This window comes from Sphaeramia orbicularis, chromosome 9 (genome assembly GCF_902148855.1).
Source record: "Sphaeramia orbicularis chromosome 9, fSphaOr1.1, whole genome shotgun sequence".
Taxonomy (NCBI): Eukaryota; Metazoa; Chordata; class Actinopteri; order Kurtiformes; family Apogonidae; genus Sphaeramia; species Sphaeramia orbicularis.
The window spans coordinates 28099518-28123805 of NC_043965.1; the positions used below are offsets into that span (position 1 = coordinate 28099518).

General features: G+C 37.0%; 1 protein-coding gene across 3 annotated transcripts in view; it reads right to left on the bottom strand.

Annotated features, from left to right (window-relative positions):
• Positions 1 to 24288, bottom strand: part of edil3a (EGF-like repeats and discoidin I-like domains 3a) — a 175284-nt gene that overhangs the window by 81708 nt on the left and 69288 nt on the right. For all 3 annotated transcript variants that reach the window (XM_030143458.1, XM_030143457.1, XM_030143456.1), the window contains one exon: positions 2472 to 2585. In XM_030143458.1, coding sequence (XP_029999318.1) covers positions 2472 to 2585 — 114 coding nt within the window. The remainder of the gene's footprint in view (positions 1 to 2471; positions 2586 to 24288) is intronic.

A 24288-nucleotide genomic window follows, 5' to 3' on the forward strand; every position in this document is an offset into this window, starting at 1 on the left:
GTAAAAAAAATGAAATAAAATGTAATGTTCCATAGCCTTACACTGACTTATTAGACAAAGTGTGATTTATTTTGTGAGGAAAAGTAATAAAACAGCCCTTAAACAAGTCTTTTATAATCTCTTCTTTGAATATTAATTGTTTCTAGATGGTTTTCAACATAATTCACATGTTAGACATTATCGAAAATGCTTAGTTTTGAGAAAAGACAGCTTGCATGTGTCTCTTACCAGATTTTAACCTCATATTTGCACACATGAAACGCTTGAATGCTTTACAAGCTGCATTTATAACATATGCTGAGTTTTCACTTCTTTGTCACACTGATCCAATTATTGTTATTTCCAAAGCTGTATGAAGTCCACATAACAAACCACAGATACTCTGGGATCTTGGTCTTAAAATATACTAACAGTATTACAATATTTTCTCAAAATCCAGGTGAAGTAGGTAAACACATCCACATTTCCATGTACATACGGCAGTGTTTCCCTAAATTTACATTAGATTTTCACAATCTGTTTTGTTTTATAATAAATCAATGACAATGTCATACAAGCAAGGTTTAAAGCTGATGCAGTTAAATTAATTCTTTGATGTTATTTCTTCAACAGCAAAACAACACATAACACAAACTCTACAAATTAATGCAGATTTAAAGTAAATGTTTAAGTGCAGACAGATGTTTACGTATTGCTATAAATGAACAGACACAGTTTCACGGGGTTTTATACATTTGTTGAATCGTAGCAATGAAATAGTGTGATGTGTGTCAGTTTTAATATTCTCATATTTATATGTATGATTTTATCTTAGAATTTACGTCTTTATATTGCCATTTTTATCTTTGAGCTTAGAAGTTGCATAATAAGGGAGGGCACACCTCAATTTCATTGTACAATGTGCAATGATGCAATATAATACAATTCTATTCTATTCTATTCTATTCTATTCTATTCTATTCTATTCTATTCTATTCTATTCTATTTTAGACATGTCAAATATCTTTATTCAGCTTCAAGATCATGTAAACTTTAATTAATGTCCATTTGACAGAATGACTTATGTGCATGATGTTTTTTGTCTGTACATTACATTACTATATTTTATATACATGTCCTCTTGAGAACCAGCAATGCATTTTTGTACTCTGTAGTGGACATGAGTTAAAAAATGTGATAAATCCAAACCTTTTCCTTTCCTGGGAGTAAATATGTTTTGTTAGTGTCCTTGTTTTGTAGAAACCATAGTCTAAGCTCAATACAGAGAAATGATTGATTGAATATTGTGAGTCATTGTTATTGTTTTGTATCCTAGCACCCAGGGTAAACAGGCATACATTAGACCAGTGTTTCTCAACTGTGGGGTGGGCCCCCAGGGGGGGTGCGAAGGCTAGTTAGGGGGATCATGGGGTCGCCCCTGAGTGTTTTTTTTTCTCTTCACATTAGAACATGTAGCAGGTGGAACTAATGTTTTAGCGTTGGAGCACCCTTGACTCATTTTAGGGATGTACAACAAACAAATCTGCTGCCATGGTGATCTGTCACTAGACAAAGAGTTTAGGTTTGGAGAATGGACAAAGATTGGACTGGAAAAGAAAAATGCGCAATGTTTCTATTTTTGCACAGATTGTGCATTTTGCACTTCAATGTTCTGGGATGTGCAATGGAAATGGGCTCATTGCAGCCACTGATATTGATAAAATACTCATCTTTGTTATCAAAATGTGTTTTTTGTTCTAAAAAAAATACATTCATGGCCATAGTTGTAAAATAATTGCACATTTCCAATTCTTATTTGGGAAAATACTGTCTCAGGGAGCAGTCTTGTTGAGTTTATTTGTACTGTTCAAGCAAAAATCTAAGATATTTTTTATTTTGCACAACAAATTATTCAAGGAAAAGCAAAAAAAGTATTGTAACAATACTGTTTCTTTCAGTAAAAGTTATAACTGCACCACTGTTACAATGTTGTTGGGGTTGAGGGGGGCCTGGAGATTTTTTGTCCTCCAAACGGGGGCCCAACAAAAAAAGTTTGAGAACCACAGTATTAGACCATCACCTGCTCACTGTGATTCAGCCCTTATAATAATGTGTCACGTCTAAAAGATTGTAAAACTGTCCAGCTCTTTTTGTCAATATCCATTCGATTTTTATACATTTCACATGTGCTCTTTTTTTCTGTCTGAAATGTTGAAAAAAAACCCACATAAATTATCTAACTGAGACCTTTGTTCACTAGTTCTGAGCTGAACAAACCAAAGGTGTTAAATTGGGAACCATGACCTCTGGGAAGTTTTAGTGTCCACAGACGTACGTTTAAGGGAATTAAAAAACAATCTGTCTTTGATCAATTGAGTTTGTTGAGCCAATTCTGCTCACTGTCTAATTACCTGCAGCAGCAAAAATCAATGCTTAGTTTTGTAAAATAACACAGAGACAAATCTTTATGAAAAAGAAACTTCCACACTTACTGTATTGACAGTTTTTCCCCATGTACTCCCCCGGGCACTCGCAGGAATAGTTGGCAACCAGATCCGTGCAGACGCCCCCGTTCTTACATGGGTCTCTTTCACACTCATTAATATCTGGAAAAGCCAAGAAACAATAAAAGAGGTGAATTCAATTGTTTGAAGCAGAAGTGTAGGAAATTAGAAAGACCTCATCCTCATTACCATGCATTGGTAGGGAGCTTATATTGAATTTTCTCCATGTGTTACTTGATTCTGTCTGACCAGAGCAGATCTCATGAAGACGCTGCTTTTCTTGAACCCATTGAATTAAATGGTTTATCGTGAGATCACTCAAGCGAGAACACAAGCCCAGGTTTTAAAATGCCAACAATTAACCCAGCGTACTTTCTTTGTGGTTTGAGTAATTGCACCCGCTTTTCATGTGCTTTCCATTGTCCGTGCTTTATATAGCTTTAGTATGTACAAACACAACAGTACTTTGCTCTCTGTTTCTACAAACCTCCACAAGGTTGCTGAAAAAGCAAACATTATCTTTATTGACTGATTTCTAGAGATGGCTACATCAACACTCCTGCGGACCAGATGACGAATGAATAATTCATCTTTTACCCTTTTGTATTTTTAATCACAGATCGTTTTTTTGTTGATGTAACACCATTAGTCTATTTAACTCACAGACAGCCAACCTCCTGTGGGAAAAAAAAAATGTACAATTTACAGTTCCAAATAATTAAATAACTCTGCAAGTGAAGATCTGGAGACAGCAAGTATGATAAATTGTACTACAACAGCAAAGCCAAGTTTGCTTTGTAATTACTCTCTGAAAGCAAGGTGAAAGACCCCAGTTTTACCCATAATACTGTTCTGCACTATTAAAGGCAAAGGGAAGGCGAGTCTGTGGAGGGTTGAAGAGGGAGGGGAGGACAAGAGGGAAAGTTTTGAAACATTTTCTAACAAATTTCTAATGATTTCCAAACTTGCCTAAAGCAGCTACAACACTTTTAATCCTCTCAACATACCCCGAGTCTTCAGTGACTCATAGGTACATTTTGGCTTTATGAATATGTAACTAGGCCTGAGATTTGGAAAGCTTAAGAAAGTGAAACATGATTAAAGTAAAGTCTGTTACGGTGCTTCATCTCTGAGATTTAATCTATAATGTCTATAATAGTCACTTGGGTGCATTTTGTAATATCTAAAAATACATCTTTTCTCTGTGGATGTCTTGAGCACCAGAGAAATACTGTCATGGTGTTCACACATAATGGTCACTGAGGTACTGTGACTGAAAGCAGCACCATCTTTAATCTGCAGCTGAGTGGAAAACGTTCGCCCCAAAAAAATCCAGGGGGAACCAGCAAGACAAGTAAATTTGTGTGTGAAAAGATGTTTGATGAAATTGAGCTGTAAAGCCTTTCCCAGAAGATGGCACAAAAGAAGTTGGATGAACCGGAATGTGAACCCCACATCTATTTTGTTTTCATTTCTCTGGTATGCTTACAGAGATATTTGGCTTTTATTTCAGCCTGAATGTGTGTGTACTGCGTATCATCATGGTGTGAGGGCAAAGAGTCGTGTTTCAGACGTACCTGATACATCAAGCTGTACACGAAATTTCACAACAGACAACAATGTGATGTGGTTTTGCATCTGATCACATTGCTCATGGATAGATTGGATGGAAAATTACAACCCAATCATGCAATCTTGTGGGATATGGAGCTAAACAAAAGAAGTGATTTTCACAGTCGGTACTAAAATCATCAGACTACTTTAAAACAGTTAGGTGGAGAACAAAGTAGGTTGATCAAATGTCAACTCCAGGGTTCACTCGTCTTTGATTATGACTGAGTGCATGACTTCAAACTGTGCGAAGCGGAGCACATTTACCCAATTACTTCGACTGTCAAGCTGTGAAGATACAAATACATGACGTCTATTATGAGCTGATTTCAGTATTTTGCAGATGCACAGATGGTTTGTGATTGTTTACCATAGCTGTCTGTTTGCGTATGTGTGACAGCAGAGCAGCTCTACCCCAACACATATTTATATCCATTTAAGACCAACCCATTAAAACCCCAGTTCACAGTTTGGTACACAGCCCCAACTGGCCCACAATGGCATCATTGTTTAATTCACATTATTTTGGGACATTTCAAATGGATCTACATTGTTTGGAGGCTGGATACTTTACTGCAATTTGTCACATAAAAAAAAGACCCACAATAAGTATATATGATGCAGTAAAATCTAGAATGAGAGGCAGATGCTTCTATAACTTTTGTATTCCTTTTCAATATAATGAATCAAGCAAAAAACTAGAGCCTGACTGATATGGGATTTTTAGGGCCGATGCCGATACTGGGTGGATTCTGTTGGGTTTCAGTAAATTGGCTTAAGAGTCTGGTTTTGACCAACTCTATATATAAAATGTCAAGAGATAACTTTTTTGTGATCTGGCGCTATATAAATAAAATTTGATTGATTTAGTGATTTAATTGGTTTTCCCCTGTAAGTCGCTTTGGAAAAAAGCATCTGCCAAATGCGTAAATATAAACATAAACATAAACATAAAAAACCCGATATCCAATATATCAGCCGATATGAAATAAGAACATTGATACACACAGGATAAAGTAGTCTTATATTTGATAATAGTGGACATGTGGATTAACAGTTGCATCTTTGTTTATCTCGCAAAGATTATTTACACAACTTTAAAGATGGGGGGGGGCAGATAGCGGTGTGTGTGTGTGGGGGGTAGTGGTCCGCCCTTGTTGGAGGTTGGGGGTTAGCAGTGATTGGGGGGATGGCGTGATTATCGGAGTGGAAGTGAAAGTGCAACTGACACCCTTTACTGTTCCTCTAACTCACCGGGCAGCACAGCAAAAAAGTTAATACATTGGTTATGTATTGACCAATGTTGATTAATTCGTGATATGCTATCGGCGGGCCGATTAATCAGTCGGGCTGTGGCAAAAACGTTGACCAAAACTCATTACAAATGTAGAACATGGAATATTTTCATTATTAATGCTTTTACTGTTTATGAGCTGCACAGTTCTATTGAATAAATATTGGTCTTGTTCTTATTGGTCTTATGTGTTAATACAAGGAATGATAAAGCAAATAGTACTTAATTCAAAATTTCAACCTTAGTGTGTTATTGAAAAACCCTACAATACATTATTACTTTTGTGAAGTTTTTCACATTTTTTATTGTTATGTAGAAAATCAAGGTCAATGAAGTTACCATATTTGGTTCCCTACCCATAAGTGTCAAAAAATAAATAAATAAATAAATAATAATAATAATAATAATAATAATAATAAAAATCCAAGAAGTGAATACAAATACAAAGAAAAAACACATGTAAGGTGAAAGGAACATTTTAGAGCATTAGACCATCACTTCTAGAACATTAGACCAACATCAGTGCTGATCCAGACCCCTGTCCACATCCACATTATCCCTTTGAACATCATTCCTTACATTAGTACCACTACTTCATGGTACCTAACAAAGCAGGTCCACTCACTGTTCATGCACAGGTGGACCTTACAGACCCTGTAGACCACATTGGACCTGAGATTGTTGACTCACTGTCCTCACTGTAACTGTTGCTATCACTATCTTGTAATGTATGTGGAAATGACCAAAAATAGTCATTTGCCCGATAAAGGGTTAAGAGTACTTTTACTGATCTATTGTTGAACCTATTTGCAAGATTTTTGTTTTCCATCCTCCCATTCCTCCCCTTTGCCAACCCATGTCAAATATTCTAGATCCACCAATGTCTAAAACTCACCAGTGCATAAACTATCTAAACTCAGCTCCACATTAACAAACTACAACGTTAGATTCTCTTATAAAAAGTATGGTTAGAAAACCATAATGATAAGTGTTTTATAATAGTAATAAAAAATGTGCCTCGGTATAATGACACTTTGAATTACATCTGATAACCCTTCTGTACTTTTACTTAGACCTACAATTATTTTTCTGGTGACTTCCAAATGAATTTTTCTCTACATTTAAACTTTTCTCATTAAAATGCAAACTAATACATTAATAGTAGAGGTATGGAAATGTGTGTCAGATGTAAAACAGCTCTGCTCGTGTATAAGTCTCTCCATGGTCTAACACCAAACTACATCTCTGACATGTCGGTCCCATATGAACCATCTCAGACCCTGAGAACCTCAGGGACAGGCCTTCTGCTGGTTCCCAGAGTCAGGACTAAACAGGGTGAAGCTGCGTTTCAGTTCCATGCAGTTAAACTCTGGAACAGTGAGACAGGCCTCGACTCTGACAATGTTTAAGTCCAGGCTGAAAACATCTCTGTTCAACTGTGCATAGAACACCTGAAAGGGTTCTACCTGCACTCTTCTCTTTTACTTTATTTTAATTGATTATTATTTATATTTTATTGATTATGTTTTAATTGTGTGTTTTTAACTTGTCTCTTTTCCATTTTTATAAAGCAATGTGAATTGCCCTGTGTATGAATTGTACTATACAAATAAATTTGCCTGGCCCTTGCCTTACTGCGAAGCTGACTTCCAAATGCATTTATGTAACAAATCAATATTGTATTAGTTGTGGTTGAATGCTAAAACTAGGAAACATGTATTGTTTGACTGTAGTATTTAGTTAATGATACAGGTGTAAAAGCACTTGAGGGGTAAGATTAAATAAGTTTATACTTCTTCCTACTCCTTTTCGACTGTGCAACATTCAGACTTCACATACTTGAAGATTGATTCTGTTCATTTAAATGTTGTTTTGTTTTTGTTGTAATTTGCTTTGTTTTGTTTTATTTTGTTTCTGTGCATGTTCTAAATAAATAAATAATCAAGAAATAATAATAGAAAAGAAAATTTTAATAATGTCAAAAAATCATGCTATATTATCACTCATTATTGATTTTTCAGCCTTACACTGGACAATAAGCTCTAGCTTGTAGTGCCTAAGACGAGACTTAAAACCGGGGGGGCAGGGCTTTCTCTGTGGTTGGCCCCAGACTCTGGAATGCCCTGCCCCCCCATGTCCGAACAACCCCCACAGTGGAGGATTTTAAGTCTCATCTTAAGACCCACTTTTAATCTCTGGCTTTTAACTCCATGTGAGTTGTGTGGTCCCCTGTGTCCTTTATTTATTTATTTATTTATTTACTTTTATTGACTTTATTACTTTAAACTATTTGATTTTATGTTATTTAGAGCATTCCTGTAGTTTTATGTATGTATTTACTTATTTCTCTTAACTGTTTTATTGTTTGTATGATGTGCAGCACTTTGGAAAAGTTGTTGTTTAAATGTGCTATAGAAATAAAGTGGATTGGATTGAATAAAGTGGTATAGTGGCATTGCTATGTTGCCCTCTTGCAGTGAATCGTGGGTTCACTTCAGGCTGATGTAACGTCTGTGTTTAGATGTGGGAGGGAGGTGGAGATTCACAGCAGGTGACAAGCCAATGAAAAATATACATCTAATATGTTGAAAGCCGACATCTGAGCGCATTACGGATTTTATGAACTTGCTGGGAAGTGTGTACAAGACAAGACGCACTGTTTATAAAGTCTGCTTCACAAAAATGACGTACTTTGGGAATACAGTGAATCACAGGAAGTACATCAGCTGATTTCAAGCTGAGCCATAAACACACTGAGCCCAGCTAAGCAAAAAGAACTGAAGAGGTGCTGTTCGCTATTCTGTCGGACTCCAAGAGCTTTATGAGACTCATCCTGTGCCATGTCTGTGGCAGCCTTCATAGCTGAGGATTTATGGCCTTATTTGGTCTTAGAAAACCCCAGGTTTCACCACCTGTTGAACTGTGGAATACTCTCCCATCACAAAGCCACTTTACTGAAACAGCGTTCCACCTGCACGCCACCACTGAACCAAAGCACAGGTAGCAGAATGCTGTTTGTACTGTTTATTTCAGGAAGTGACGCAGCATTTCTTAGAGCTGCTGCGTGAAAACAAACTATTTTTATCGATTCCAGCTGTAAGCACGGTGCACTGTCTGCAGATGGATATTGGTTTTGTTTTGTCGTGGCTCACACAGATGCTGCTATTTATATTACAAACTGTTGGAGTCGGATTCTTAATGAGGACGAGTTGACATTCACCTGTTTGAAGACTGTTGGCATTACTTAAAGCAGTATTATGGTAGTTTGTTTGTTTGTATGTTTATTTATTTCAAATATAACATTAAAACCAAACCACAAAAAGATCTGTATAAAAAGAAAAGAAAACATTCAAAAGGGAGCGAGATGAAGTATAATTTATCATCTCTGGCCCCCTTACCGCTTCCTTCTACCTATCCTAAACACCTGTCAGATCCCATATGTAAGTCAAAAATCCTACACATATCAGACTAAATTCTGACAAAGCACAAAACACAAAAATGCTATACATATCAAGGATAGACTAGTTCTTGATTAATGTAATAAATCCAAACCCTTTTACTTTCCTGGGAGGAATTATTATAGTATTAAGATGCATTGTGAATTGTTGACAGGTGAACTGAAGATTCACAGCTCTAATTAACAGTTTGCACTTCCACCTCAAAGCAAGGTTGTTGGATTCCCAGTGAGACCAGGTCTTTTCTGTATTCGTCTCCTCTTTCTGCCATCAAAAACAGGTACACATAAGTTAATTCTCTGCCACTGCCCTTGACCATGATACTAATGAAGATCTAGAGCTGGTCCCTGAGCTAATGCTAATGCTAATGCTACGTACAGAGAGTGAATTTCCCTACAGTGTTAATAAAGTGAGCTGGTGTTTCATCTTTATTATTCTTTATGACCATATTTTGGATTTGACAGGATTTGATGGATGTAAAGAGCATATTCTGTTAGGATATTCTGAATTCTGACTTCTCTGAGTGGATCATTTTCCACATGTTGGTATGCTGATATTCTGGATTTAAGACGATTATTTGTAGAGAACATGCATCTCATTTGTGATTTTTTTTTACACCCTTTTACATTCAGTTGGAGAAGAGGCAGATCTCAGTCTCTCTAACAAAGACACATGCTCCAAAGTGTAGGTTTCTAAGCAGAAGAAGAAAGCCTACCTTTAACATTCTAAAATGGGATATCAACAGGTTTTAGGATTTGTACAAATACTGCAAAGGTGTTTGAAGAAATGACAGAGGAAGGCTGTGTCTGTAGTGGAATATCTGCCACCAGTGGGACACAGTTGAATATTGGGGTATGCACGATTGCATGTACACAAGAACATTAGTGAAAAAATCTGCATTTAACATGCAAAACCATATTATAAATGAGGTCATTGACCATAATCAGATGGATGCTTCAATGAAATTGGTCTCTAAAAACAGGACAGGAAAAATTCAAACAAGATGTAGATTAATGTTATGAAGCAAGTTTGGAAGCACTTTGGCTCTATTTTAAAAATAAATATTTGCTGAGATAAAAGAGAAACTATTTGTCAGATAAAACGCATTTCTATTGCATGTAACATGGTAAAAAGGACATGAAAATTAAGGGCTACTATTTATTTCAATATCTTTTCATTCTCTTGCAGGTACATTTTGGGAATTGAACCAGTTATGCAAGGCAGAGAGTTTCACAAAAATGACCGCTGTTGCAAAATCATTTGCAATTTGTATGTTTAAATGGGAAGGTTCTGCATGTAACAGCAGTGGACAAGATGGGTTACACATGAAACCTGGAATGAGACTGAGATTCATGAAAAACCCACATGTCTGGATTAGAAAAACCACTAGGATCATCAAATTTAACACAGTGTCTTTATTTATAGCACTATATAAGACCATTTCAAGTCATGTTTCCCAGATCAAATGCACCTAGGTAGCTTTTCCTGTCTCAATTATGGTTCTATTTTTGGCCCCAATATTTTATTACACATTTATTAATTTTAGGATGGCTCAGAGGAAGAGTATGATTTCTTTTGCATTTATCTGAGGTCACCATTAGGTACATCCTGGGGGGAAATATTCTCTTATTATTTTTGGGTCTAAAAAGTGCCAGGTACCAAAATGAATCCAGTTTCATAGAAGCACCCAGATACAAACTATCAGCTGCCACTGTAATCTGTAGCTGATTACAGTAATATTTTAATCAAAATCTGATTTTAATTGGCAGATGCCATGTTATTTCATAAACTTCAGTCCCAGTCTAAGACAATCAAACGTAATTGCAAATTCTAAACCAGCCAGCATGACTAATATAAAAAACTAGCCTCCTACTGAGAGCACCATTAACACACAGATGAACAAACACTTGTACTTGTCAGAAGGGAAGTGTCTTGATTATGGAAGGTTATTACAATCAAGAAGATTATGTTTAATTAATTCTATTTCAGAGGGATTTCCACTGCTTTTAAGAACTAGTAACCTGAAAAATGCTGACTGAGGCCCCCAGACAAAGACTGTCCAATCTAACAGTGAGGAAATGTGGGGTCTGTAATTACTCAAATAGAAATGACATTTTACAGCGAGAAAGGTTCCATGCAGGGTTGCTGCAGATGTACTTAGAAGATCTTAATGTGTATAGATATGTATGACACAAATGTCACTGCAGACTTTTTGTGAACAGTTCCAAAGCTTAACATGTAGAAAGTGGATAGTGTGACCTCTGCAGAGACTATTTCCTCAAATGCCACAGAAAGAAAGAAAGAAAGAAAGAAAAAAAAAAAGAATGCATTAGAAAGAGCCATCTAGCCATCTAACAGAAACAACTCTGGCTCATTCTAAACAAAGCACAATGTTGTTTTGCCACTGTGATCCAACCACTACTTGGATAAGTGATGCTGTTGTTACTCCTCAGGTTCATATCTTGCTTTGTTGCTGCTGGTAAGTTCAAATACAAAGGTGAGCCAAATGGGCAAGCCACTCAAATAGCCTCAAGGAAAACATACTGCATGGAGAGGAAAAAACACAGCTAACGCATTTTAAGATTTGCTTCCCTTTTATGAGAGGCCATCAGTCCCTGGGAGATCAACACCAGGAAAGTGAGACTTAAAAGTGGTGTGTTGCCAGTAAATCAGGTGGCAGAAAAGGGATTACTGCGGGAAATGCAGTTAATCCATCCGGTAAAAATCTACAGGAGAGAGGTGAGGGGAAGTAAGGAGAGGACAGAAGAGACAAAAAACAATGTCTCAAAAGGGAGGAGAAGGTGACAGCTTAAGAGCGTGAAAGAAGAAGAAGCAGAGTGATAATGTACACAAAAAAAAAAAAAAAAAAGATGCACGGAGACATGCTAGCTCAGAAGTCAGGTAAATAAATACTGTTTATATAACTATTTCAATGCAGGAACAGTTACAGGCATGGATCCAAGAAAATCCCCTCACTGATAAATCTGTCGAGTCTACAACCGTGCATTTAAAAGCACTGTTAAAGCCTTAAAAATGGTAAAACAATGCATGCTTTAATGGAAATGGTGCTGTGTTGGTTCTAACGATTTAACAAGCCTTTGCGAGTAAAGATTTCTACAGTGGATGGAGACAATAAAAGCGCCATCTGCTTTCCAACACACTCTCTCTCTCCAATAATACCACTTAAGTGAAGCTTATCGGGTTCAGTTTTTGTTGAGACTGTGCCACACACCGATTCAACTGTGGCTTTGTCGGACTTACATTATTTAATGTTACAGTTGTTTTATTCTCCCTCCTAGTTTGGCAGTAATTGACAACATACTGAGAGGTCGACATATAAAGGAGATTATTGGTAAAAACTGCATGAAATATGGAAAAAAATATATGATTGCCAGGACTAGTATAACAATTAACTCAGAGTTTTTCCTAGTGTTATAAAGCTTGTGCATTTGGGGCAATATCTGAGCCAAATGCATGTAAAATTATTGCTGAGAACTGAATCTATTCATTTATGTGACCACCTGAGGGAGTAGTGAGTCATTCTGCACGTCCAGGATAACGAACACCACAGGGCCTTTGAGCAAAGTGTCAGAAAGGGACACAATTAGATGAGAACCACTTAACTTTTAGAGCAAAAGAAAGTGACAAAGTGTTAAAAGCGAGAAGCACTGTTGTTTTCACCACTGGACACAGCTCTAAATGAAAAGAATAGAGTTCTGAGGCTTATAGAGGTAAACAGTTCTTATGTGATGTTACTATTGTTGGTAAGTTTACTATTTGTTAATCCACAGCTCAGACTAAACTGTGACAGTTCTGACCTTGTTTACTTGATGACAGACTTTTTTTGTACAGCTATTGACAACACAAACCACACAAAAATGGAGTTAATTTGCAATTTTACTGTGGTTGTTTTCTGTCAAAGCTAAGCTAACAGAGCTATAATGTAAACTATCAGCTGAAGAAATGTGAAGTTTATAAAATAGTGTTATTTTGAGTTTTTTTATTTGAAGAAGAAAACATGATAATACCATGAAACAGATATGTGTAAACACTGAGCTGTACATTTTATTCAGTAAGTGATACAACCGTTCATTCATACATCATAGTGTTGATTTATTGTTGGTTTTGGTCAGCCTAATGTTTTCTGGTACATCAGTGTTTCTCAGCCTTTTTTGAACAAAGCCCTCCTCACCTCATCATTGACCACATGCCGCCCACTGAAAACAAATTTGCAACAGGGTGGTGGTGGTGGTGGTGGTGGGGGGGTTGATATGTCTTTATTACATGACAGTCCTCAATCCGTAAGCAGGGGGTATGGAGTATGTGTCTCTGGTATACATCAGTATTTACACGAGGTCTTCCTGTGGGGGGGGGGGGGGGGTCCTCATTTTGTGACCTCCTAATCTGCTCGCGCTCCCCCGCACCCCCACCCACTTGAGGACCACTGTGGTACATGACCTTCCAATGCTGTTGAGAGTTTGGAATATCAATACTGAATATCAATAGTGTTTTGGTTTTTTTTTATCTAATCTACAGGGTGGGGAAGCAAAATTTACAATATTTTGAGGCAGGGATTGAAAGAGTGTATGACCAATTAGTTTACTGAAAGTCATGAGAATTTATTTGCCACAAGAAAATTGACATAATAGAAAATGTTTTTAAACTATGTGTCCTCCTTCTTTCTCAATAACTGCCTTCACACGCTTCCTGAAACTTGCACAAGTGTTCCTCAAATATTTGGGTGACAACTTCTCCCATTCTTCTTTAATAGTATCTTCCAGACTTTCTCGTAATAGTTTTGCTCATAGTCATTCTCTTCTTTACATTATAAACAGTCTTTATGGACACTCCAACTATTTTTGAAATCTCCTTTGGTGTGACGAGTGCATTCAGCAAATCACACACTCTTTGACGTTTGCTTTCCTGATTACTCATATGAGCAAAAGTTTCTGAAAAGGTATGGATAATAGTGTTAGGTATGATTATGACATCAATATATGTTTGGTTTCAAAACAATTGACGTAGTGCCTGCTGAGAAAAAACAACTAAATGTTCATTGTAAATTTTGCTTCCCCACCCTGTATGTGTTCCTTTTTCTACACATACAACATACAGTACTAATAACGGTCCCACATTATGTGAAATTGTACCTTTTTTATTGGAAAAAAAATCTATTAAAAGTTATTTCTTTCTTGGAAACCTAAGTCTAATGTTTTTTTTCTCCCCCAGTGTGAGACGTCTACCACAAGCTTATGTAAAATCCTAGATCTCAGACAGTATCAAAGGCCTGTGAAAACCTGGAGAAAACAGTCTGTAAGATTTGCATTTAAGTGTATGCAGCTGCAAACTATATACAACACACTTTATATACAATGTACACTTAATGGCACTTTTAGAACTTAATAGAACATTAATAAATATAAGCTAAATGGAGAGTCTTCATTTTTTATTCATCAGAGTCATTATCATTATTTCTTGCACAAAACGTCCTCATACCAAAGCCCTCCAAACTCATGATAAAGGTCTAAGTGCCTGGTTAGACTTTGGCCGCGCTCTCAGCGTTCCACTGGAACGATTCGCTCCCTGGTTTTGTTCCTCTACTGCTCTCCAAAAAGTGTCTCAGTCAGACAATAATGAGAGCAATGAATAGCGCTATGTGTCAGGAACTAACGCTGGCTACGAACACTAAATTGGCTGATGGTGTATCCGGGGAACAGAAAGTGGCCCACATTGGGAGGGGTCACCTGTGCCCCCTCCACTGGGCTGTACTGACCTCCGCAGCTCCTGCACCTGCTCCATCCACACAAACACCCACCCTCACCAACCCTGCGTTCCACTTCATTCAACTGTGCAGGTTCTGTGTCGAACCTCGTGCGAAGGAGAGAGAGTGAAGACATAAACACGGCATAAGGATGAAGGAAAAACTGCTGAGATCAATGAAGTCTACTGAACCTCACTGAGTCTAAATAATAGCAATACAGTCCTGTCAAATGAAAAGTCACCACACCAACCAAAGTTACAAACTGATTTCTGATAACTTTAGATGAAATTGTATGATGTTATTATCACTTGTTTGATTAAGAGCTAATCTGGCAGGGATTAGACATAATGCAGCCCTGTGATAACATAACAACGAAACAACAGCTATAAGGCATCAGTAGACAAGAAATGACACTCCACAGTAGAAGTAATACAGACTTATGTTCAGTGTATTGAAATGAGACCTCTACCCTTCTTTCTAAAAGCTATACCCGACCTTAATCACAACACAGAATACTCTCTGTGAGACACTACAAACATGTTAATAATCTACCTAGAATGGCAATAACCGTTTCATTTTGTATTTAGAATTATTATCTTTATGGAATGTCCTTCACAGCGGACAACATTATATTTATTCATTTTTTTTAAGTAAAGCTGTGGAACTCTTGTCCCCTACAGAGGACAAAATGCATTGCTGGGTCTCAGGAGGATATTGTCGTCTATGCTCACAAAATGTAATTTTTTTAAACTTAATTTTATTCATTACTCACATGTTTTTTTCTTTTTTCATTATAATTGTTTTAAAGGCTCCACCTCTAGATATCTGAAATATTTAAAATGTTCAGACCCTAAATAATGATTTTAAACCACCAGTAACCAAAGAATCAGCCTTTAAACTTAATGGAAACACTGATTTGACATTAATTATGCTAACTATTGACAACAATCGGTATGAATATTTTTACCCCACCCCCCCAAGGGGAGGCAAGGGGTATTATTTTTATTTCGGTTTGTTTCTTTGTTTTTTTGTAAACACTCTAGCAGCAAAAGTATTGGTTGAACTCATACCAAATTGGGTTTATAGGTTAACAGTGACCCAGAATAGATCTGATTACATTTTGGCAAAAAACTTTCAAATGTCTATAAAAACATACATTTTGTTTCAATTTACTTCAAACTTGGCACATATATAGAAGTAACTGATGTGCTGACATCAGCACATGCACAGACATGATGACATCAGCTGGATCGATGCCAAAATAAACTACAATATGTGTGAGGGACAGGGTTTATTGTGCCTGGCACCACTTGTTAATCATGATAATATGTCAAATCAATGGAAATGGGATGTCCATATAGTGTACCGTATATGTGACACCCAGTAGGGCTACATGACGTATTAAATCGATAGTTCTTTCAAGTTTAAACACTGATTTTTGAAAGATGAGGAGCCTAGGTGGTTATTTGTCATGTTAAACATTTCTTTATGATCAGAACATGGCAAACACCCAGGACATTCAAAACAATTATGATGGTAGAATCTTTACAATTAATAAAACAACAAAATACTGACAGACAAATGTAACAAATTTGTTACATCAAATAAACCCTTAAGAGAAAAACATCTGGAGATGATAAAAAATTACCTCTAATTATTGCATCTCCATGGGAAATCAGCTTACTATAATATAAAATTACTATATATCAAATAACCATCACTATCATTTTATCCCCTACTGACTAGATTCAACCTTCCTCTTGTGTTAGCTTTGTTACCATCTCTTATGTTAACAGGTCGGCTTTAACCCCTGTCTTAAATCAGATGTAAAATACACTAAACACAATTACCTTGTTACCTTGTTAGACTTCCTTATGCATGAAAATATTGGTTTGAATATTTTTGGTGTGGGCCTCTGGGCCTTTATTTTGTCAGTATACCCCTTGATGTGCATTCTGTAAGTCATCAACTCTACACTGAACTGACCTCACATGTGCGGGCATGCCCGTCTTTGATTGTTTTGTTTTTGTGCAGGTATACTGGATAACAAGGCAAAATGAGAATCCCCAAAAGCCCACATGATTGAGAGGGGAGCTGGGTGTCAGTGTGTTGGCTGACAGTGCACTTAGGATTTCAGTTTGGGCTCTAATTATTGCTTTATAATCATATTTTTATAACTGGGTCAAAACCGACCCTAACAACACAAAGGTCATAATTTCAACCAGTGCAGTTCATAATTTAATGAAAATTTTTTTATATTAATTTTGTTTAAATAGAGGTTCCTGACAAAGTCAAAAAGCCTTGATGCAATAAACAAATTTTATGTTGTTCATTTATGCATTTAAAACCTATAATGGGTCAGAGCTGAGCCCAACACAACAGGAAGGTTACTAGATGTAAGCCAGAGTTGCTCCTGTAACAGTTTCTTCACTAACAAGGGGCATGTGTGTCAGCGTAGGATCCCACCATTCAGTAGTAAATGGTGTGACTGGTGGTAACACTGGATCATCAGTTTTTATTCTTAACAGCTACAGATGAGTGGCTCACATGCAAACATAGTCTGCAACAGCACACTTTTTACTGGTGAACTTATTTTGTGCAACAAGCCAAACAAGACTTGTGTCTCTGCTGGTAGATAAGAAACAGACACTCTATCTGGAAAGTGAATGTTTGCTCCGGTTCACAGCTCAAGGTTTAGTGTCTGTGTAACAGGCTGTCTGCGACTGACACCATCACGTTTAGTGGAAGCTTAGAGCTGCTGAAAAATTAATGACATTTATTTTCAAAAGAGGGAACAGGTCATTTACATAAAAAGGCAGATTTATTTGTTGCAAAAATGTGTTTTAAACATATTATGCTGCATCACTAGACCTTAAGTGACCCTTATAAACACCACAAATCAAACAAATGATTGAAATAAATGCCTGCTAATAGCATATAATCCTCTCACACTTTAAAGCCCCCAAACTCAATTAGTAGAATGAAAGGTAACGTCCCAGCTGTATTACCCCCACATTTCACCCACTTCCTTCATTAAATTAGAGTCAGATGTTGGGTAAAACTGTGCAAAGCGTTCTTTTTCCTCTGCCAACACTGGATAAGCCGCACAAATGGAGGCCAGTCAAGATTTTTCTTTCATGAGGCGACGTCTCGTACGGTTACATCTCTGCATCTGGACTCATTTTAACCCCAAAGCGCAGTCTCCTCTGGGAATGCTTCATCTTATCTTATCTGTTTTTATGTCACAGAGAGAGCTCACCCAGAAACGTTCCTCTTGACCCTCGCGTCTGCGTAAAGAGCACGGGTCTGGCCTCTGAAATCAGTGATCGACACGGATGAAGTGGACAAGCGGTTGTTTATGCCCACTATGTAATTAACCCCTGACCTTGCGCACTCACTCTTCGTTTTAAGTAATCATCCTATTTTCCGATTTTTTTCTATATCACGTACGGTTTCCCTCGGGGACGGTCTGCTGCTGCTGATGACGTGCGATTCAAGGTGGTCCTGCAGATGTTGGATTTGATACCGAAAACGTTACTGCAACCCGTGGCTAGAAAGAATGAATTCATCAGCAGAATAAATGAGAAACACACACACACAGAGGATTTACATTAGTCTGATGTTAGACTGAGTGGGAAGAACATATATCATTAGTTTATATGCGCTGTGACAGAGCACTTTATTAAGAAAGTTATGAGAACAACGATTTATGAGAGGATGGATCACTTTGTTTCTTTATATAAGGTCCACTTCAAGGACACGACATAGAAAACTACTTCTAAGCCTGTATATACCGTTACCGTTATCACTCTGGCACATGTAAGAGTATAGAACATTATATTTGATTGGTATTGTAATAATGAAAAATGAAAGCGGCATAAAATACACGTGAACATCATGTGTAGCACTATGGGGATGATGATAGCTATATTTTTGAGCCCAAACAGTATCCTCCTCTCTCCAAGATTCCTGTGCTCATCTATTCTGTGATGCTATCTTCACACTTATTTATTTCTTTTGTGGCTATTAGTTTTCCCTACTCAGTTTTGATGTAATACAGCGCCTACTCGAAAGAGGCGGAGATAAAAGAGCCATCTGCGCTCATCTCCGCAGTAAAGACAGGGCTCTTCAGTAGGATGTATGTTCAGTGCAGGGGCTTTACTGCCAGTAAAAGTAAATGCATTCAATATTTGGCCACCTGTATTTCATCACATGTCATCTTATCTCTTGTAATCTCTCCTGTGTGTGTGTGTGTGTGTGTGTGTGTGTGTGTGTGTGTGTGTGTTTTATTCATTTTTAACGGCTGCCTGTTCACACAAGGTTTAGTATGACCAAAAGATGCAAGAACCCACACTGTACATACACTATTGGAGGGGATTATTCATCACCAAAGGGAATCTTAGCTATTCTATAATGCCACATGGGCTAACACAGGGTTTTTCAACCTTGGGGTCGGAACCCCACGTGGGGTCGCCTGGAATTCAAATGAGGTTGCCTGAAGTTTCTAGTAATTGATAGGGGTGTGTATTGGCAAGAATCTGGCGATATGATACAAGTCACAATACTAGGATCACAATACGATATATCACAATATATCAAGATACTGTTAATTTTTTTCATTGGATTTGTTTCTTTTTTAAAAGATTATTTCCTGGAAGAACTGAATTACACCAGAAATATGCAAAAATACTAAACACATTTTTGTTTGATCACAACAGGATCTAATGCTATATCACAAAATATTCCTCTTTTAAAACTTAAATTATGTTTTACAGACATTACAGATTAAAATCCTGCTCAAATGTTCATATTCTATTTGTTCAAAACGAACATCATGACAATATTTTTGTGCAATCCCAACAAAGGAACTAACATCTGCCTCTCAGACAGTAAAAAGTATTTTTAGGATGATTGAAATAACCATTATTTAATAAAACAGTGTTAAATAATAATAAATAAGATAAAAACAATAAATAAAACAAAAAAACAAAAATGAACCTCCGCCATATCTGCATTTGAATAAAAACCTAAAAATATCGATACAGTACTTTTTCATATCAATATAGTACTGTGAAATGAAATATTGCGATATATTGCAGAACCGATATTTTCTTACACCCCTAGTAATTGATAAAAAAAATAACAAAAAACTTACTAATAAAAAAATATAAGGTGAGGTGAGTTGAGACAATCATAATACATAACAGACATGACAAACTCTGAAGCTGAAACTGAAACTGAAGCACTGTGGGGTCAAAACACAGTAATGTCCCATCAGACAGAGAACTTTAATTGATTGCCATTCCAACATTTATTTCAGTACATAAAATAGCTCCTTTTTTTGGATAATCCCTTATGGTCCAACTAAAGCAAAATGAATTTAAAAGTAAAAATGTGGGTCATTTAAAAAGACTAATCTGTCAAATTGTCTCTAAAATGTCGTGTCAGAGAGATTTCAAATACCATGTTTTGACCCTGTGGTACTTTTTAACTTTCAAATGATCATTGTGGTCAGTTTCAGATGCTGCAGCTCTTTCATAATTCATAGTTTGAGTTATTGTTTGTTCAGTATTAATTGTCAGCCTTGTAAATCCAAGCTGGACTGACTGTACATATCCTGACCAAGGAAAATCAAATTCTCACTTTGTGCAGTAATCTACACCTGGCTTTTCTGCCTCTGTCCATAATAATATACAGGGTGGGGAAGCACAATTTACAATATTTTGAGGCAGGGATTGAAAGACAGTGTATGACCTATTAGTTTATTGAAAGTCATGAGAATTTATTTGCCACAAGAAAATTGACATAATAGAAAATGTTTTTATTCTATGTGTCCTACTTCTTTCTCAATAACTGCCTTCACACGCTTCCTGAAACTTGCGCAAGTGTTCCTCAAATATTCGGATGACAACTTCTCCCATTCTTCTTTAATAGTATCTTCCAGACTTTCTCGTAATAGTTTTGCTCATAGTCATTCTCTTCTTTCCATTATAAACAGTCTTTATGGACACTCCAACTATTTTTGAAATCTCCTTTGGTGTGACGAGTGCATTCAGCAAATCACACACTCTTTGACGTTTGCTTTCCTGATTACTCATATGGGCAAAAGTTTCTGAAAAGGTATGGAGAATAGTGTTAGGTATGATTATGACATCAATATATGTTTGGTTTCAAAATAACTGACGTAGTGCCTGCTGAGAAAAAACAACTAAATGTTCATTGTAAATTTTGCTTCCCCACCCTGTATATTATATAGACTAAATGCCATCTAAAATTAACGTTTATTTGCAACATAGTATAGCAAACTATTACATGATCAAAAACAAATTAATCTTAGCAAAAAAAGAAAAAATAAGGATCTGCTTTGAATGTCTGAGGTCACCAAATATTTGTGATATTAAAATGGGGTCACAGCCAAAAAAGGTTTGGAACCACTGGTTTAGTATGACCGAAAGATGCAAGAATCATCCCTGTACATATAATACTGGAGGGGATTATTCATCTCAGCTGTTCTATAATGCCACATGGGTAACATGTCCTTAGAGCTGCAACCTCATATAAGGGCCGATCAGCCTTGGATGTTGAATTTGACAGTTTGTGGTGCAGTGAAATGTGTCTGTCCCACACTACACAAGGCCAAGACAAGTCCTGTCTCTCCAAATTAAGTCAGAGACAGACGATGGAACAAGGAAGTGCCTGTCTCCACTGTCAATCCATCCTGTCAGTCCATCCTTATGCCTTACTCACACCGCTGTGGTGACTATCACCGTATAAGACAGGATTCCCATACCTGCTTAAAAATGACCAGCTTTAAATGTGTTTTCATAGAGATCTTCGGCTACGCTTGGTCGATGTTAAGCATGACTATTGATTTTATTGATCTTCCGTATGGATTCTTTTGGGGGGGAATCTCATCCAATATGCAGTTCTGCGTGCACAGTGGTACCTGCTGTATGTTTCTGGGGATATGATGATGTATGAGACGGTGAATGCAGGATTAAGAACGGTGTATTCCCGGGACAGACTTTTTGAAGTGGGATTAGCCTACTGAGAAGTTATTCGCAGCAACACTCCACAAGCCCTTGAAAAGGTATCTTAGGATGCATTGCAGAGAGGTTTGAGAATCTGAGTAGCAAAACACTCATCATTTCGAAGACATGGCGACTAGCGAGCCGCGCTGAAGCCGAGATGTGCAGGCTATGAAGAACCCTCAGCTCCAAGGCAGAATGACACTCGCAGGAAAGCCTTAAGTGTCATTTAAAGCTTACAGATGGAGCCTCCACAGCAGGTGTGTGAGGGGAATACTAATCTACCTCAGAGCAACACACAGTGGGATCCACAAGCTTTTTAGCATCGCCAAACTACATTTATAGGATGTTTAAAAGATGGTTAGACATCTGGTCTTACCATAACAGTGAAAGTGAATAAACAGTGATTTTAGGATAACTGACAGCTGGAATTGCCTTTAAATGACAAATATCAGTAGTAAAAAAAAATACATGTGTGCATTACTGACACATTTTTGTACCTGTGGCAAAAAGAGTTTCAATGGAGTGCATTTCAAATATAATACCAACACTTTCTGTGGCAGTTCCTAAATGAATTTTTCTCTATATTTAACCATTTTTAAGTGATTTATTACCATTTATCATCATATTATCCTCTGAATGTTGCAGTTTTCAATGTAAATCATGTATTTTCTTATATTTAATTCACCGATCATGCAGATGTTCATGAGAACTTAGAGTAAATTCAAAGGTTACTATATCAGAAAAAAAAAAAAAAAAAAAAAAAAAGGAAGAAAAAGTGACATTTTCAGCAAAAATACCAATAACTGAATGTAAAAACAAGTGTGTCCATCCAACTCCATGGGTTTTACTGGCGAGTCAATGTTGTAGAAGATGACAGTGTTTTCATGTTCACTTCGGAGCCTCTGAATGTCCAAATGGGTCACATCTGATTATGATTTAAAGCTGACAAACTGCATTTTACCTCAATTATTGATAGTATTAGTGAATCAACAGGTATTAATCAGTTTAGATCAGTGGTCGCCAGTGGATGTTTGGGTCTTTATGGGTTAAAGGTGCATCATGACCACATTATCAGATCTACTAAAAGATATATTTGGTTTGGCTTGATTCTAAATGGCTTAGTTAGAATGAAATATGAATATCGCTGCAAAATTACAATGCTCCAGTGAGTTCAATTTAATACTTCTACACAGATTCACACTGCTTCTGAACTGTAGTTTTCTGTGTCTAAGAAATATAAAATAACTCTGTGAATGCTTTTGTAAAAGGAGAGTTGGGCGATATGGCTGAAAAATTAATCAGTATTATCAACGTTATGGACAGTTTACAGCAAGTGATTATGGACTGTTTTCTGGTTACATGAACTGAGGACAAATCATCATTTAAAAACACTTATTTTTTTTTTGCTAAAACTGCATATGCCTGCAGAATCACATACCTCTTATAATATATAAGAGGTAAACAGGTTGCCTATTAAAATGTCTCTAGATGCTTTTGTGATTTATCTGTTTTTCATGATTTTTCAATATACACTGTCACCATAAAGTTGTAGTCATTTTATTTTCAGACACATTCCTCTTTTTACACATCAGTAATCACCTTTAACCTGGTGCAATGATTACATACAGAGTCCAGTACATTGTTGCTTTCATTCATTCATACATCTGCTAAACCACTTTATCCTCAAGATGGTCGAAGGGGTGCTGAAGTCTATATCCCGCCTACCTATGGGCAAAGGCGGGGTTCACCCTGTCGCCAGTAGGGTTGACATACAGGCCCTGTCCATATGGAGACAGTTTTGGTCGTATCTGTGAAAGTTTTGTATCAGATAGGCCTTTTGTCCACTAAAAACCGGCGTTTTCATTCACTGAAACTGCAGCTTTTTGAAACCGGATTCCAGAGTGAATAAATTTGAAAACACCGGTTTCACGTCTTCGTCTGTACAACCAACTTTTCTAAAATAATGATGTCATAGCCCCACCTCTCTAACCTCTAAGCCCATGCTACAACAGCTATTGAGCTTATTGAAAATCAAAATCTTCAGCTACTCTTTCATTACAATGAGCAACAAACAACCATAGCTAACAATATTCACTACATGCTCTTGGATCTACCATGGAGAGGGGGAACCAGAAGGAAATACTGGATCAGACCTGGTAGAACCACATAAGCTTTATGCGCATGCTCCACGTCTTCTTCTCTATTTTTTTGCGACAGCATTACAACCCCACATACAGGCCTGACATTTGTACTACAGGGTGTCCCATAAGTCTCCATACATAGGAGACATAATACATTCCATACATATATGGTTCTAACATGTATTTCTTTATATTTCAGATAACCCAAAGAATGCATTTGAATAAAGAGCAACGAATTGAAATCATCCTGATGGCCGGTTCAGCAAGCAGTCGTATGGTTGCAAGCGCATTTAACAGGGACGAGTATCACACACGACACTGTGGCAAAACTTATTGTCAAGTTCAAAAAAACAAGAAGTGTTTTGGATTAATTTGTTCCCGACAAAATGGCAGTCATATAGAGCATATTATATAAATAAAAATGGTTTATGTCAAGAAACGTTTATTTTTCCTATGTATGGAGACTTATGGGACACCCTGTACATTGTTTACAGCGGTTTTCCGTGGTTTTG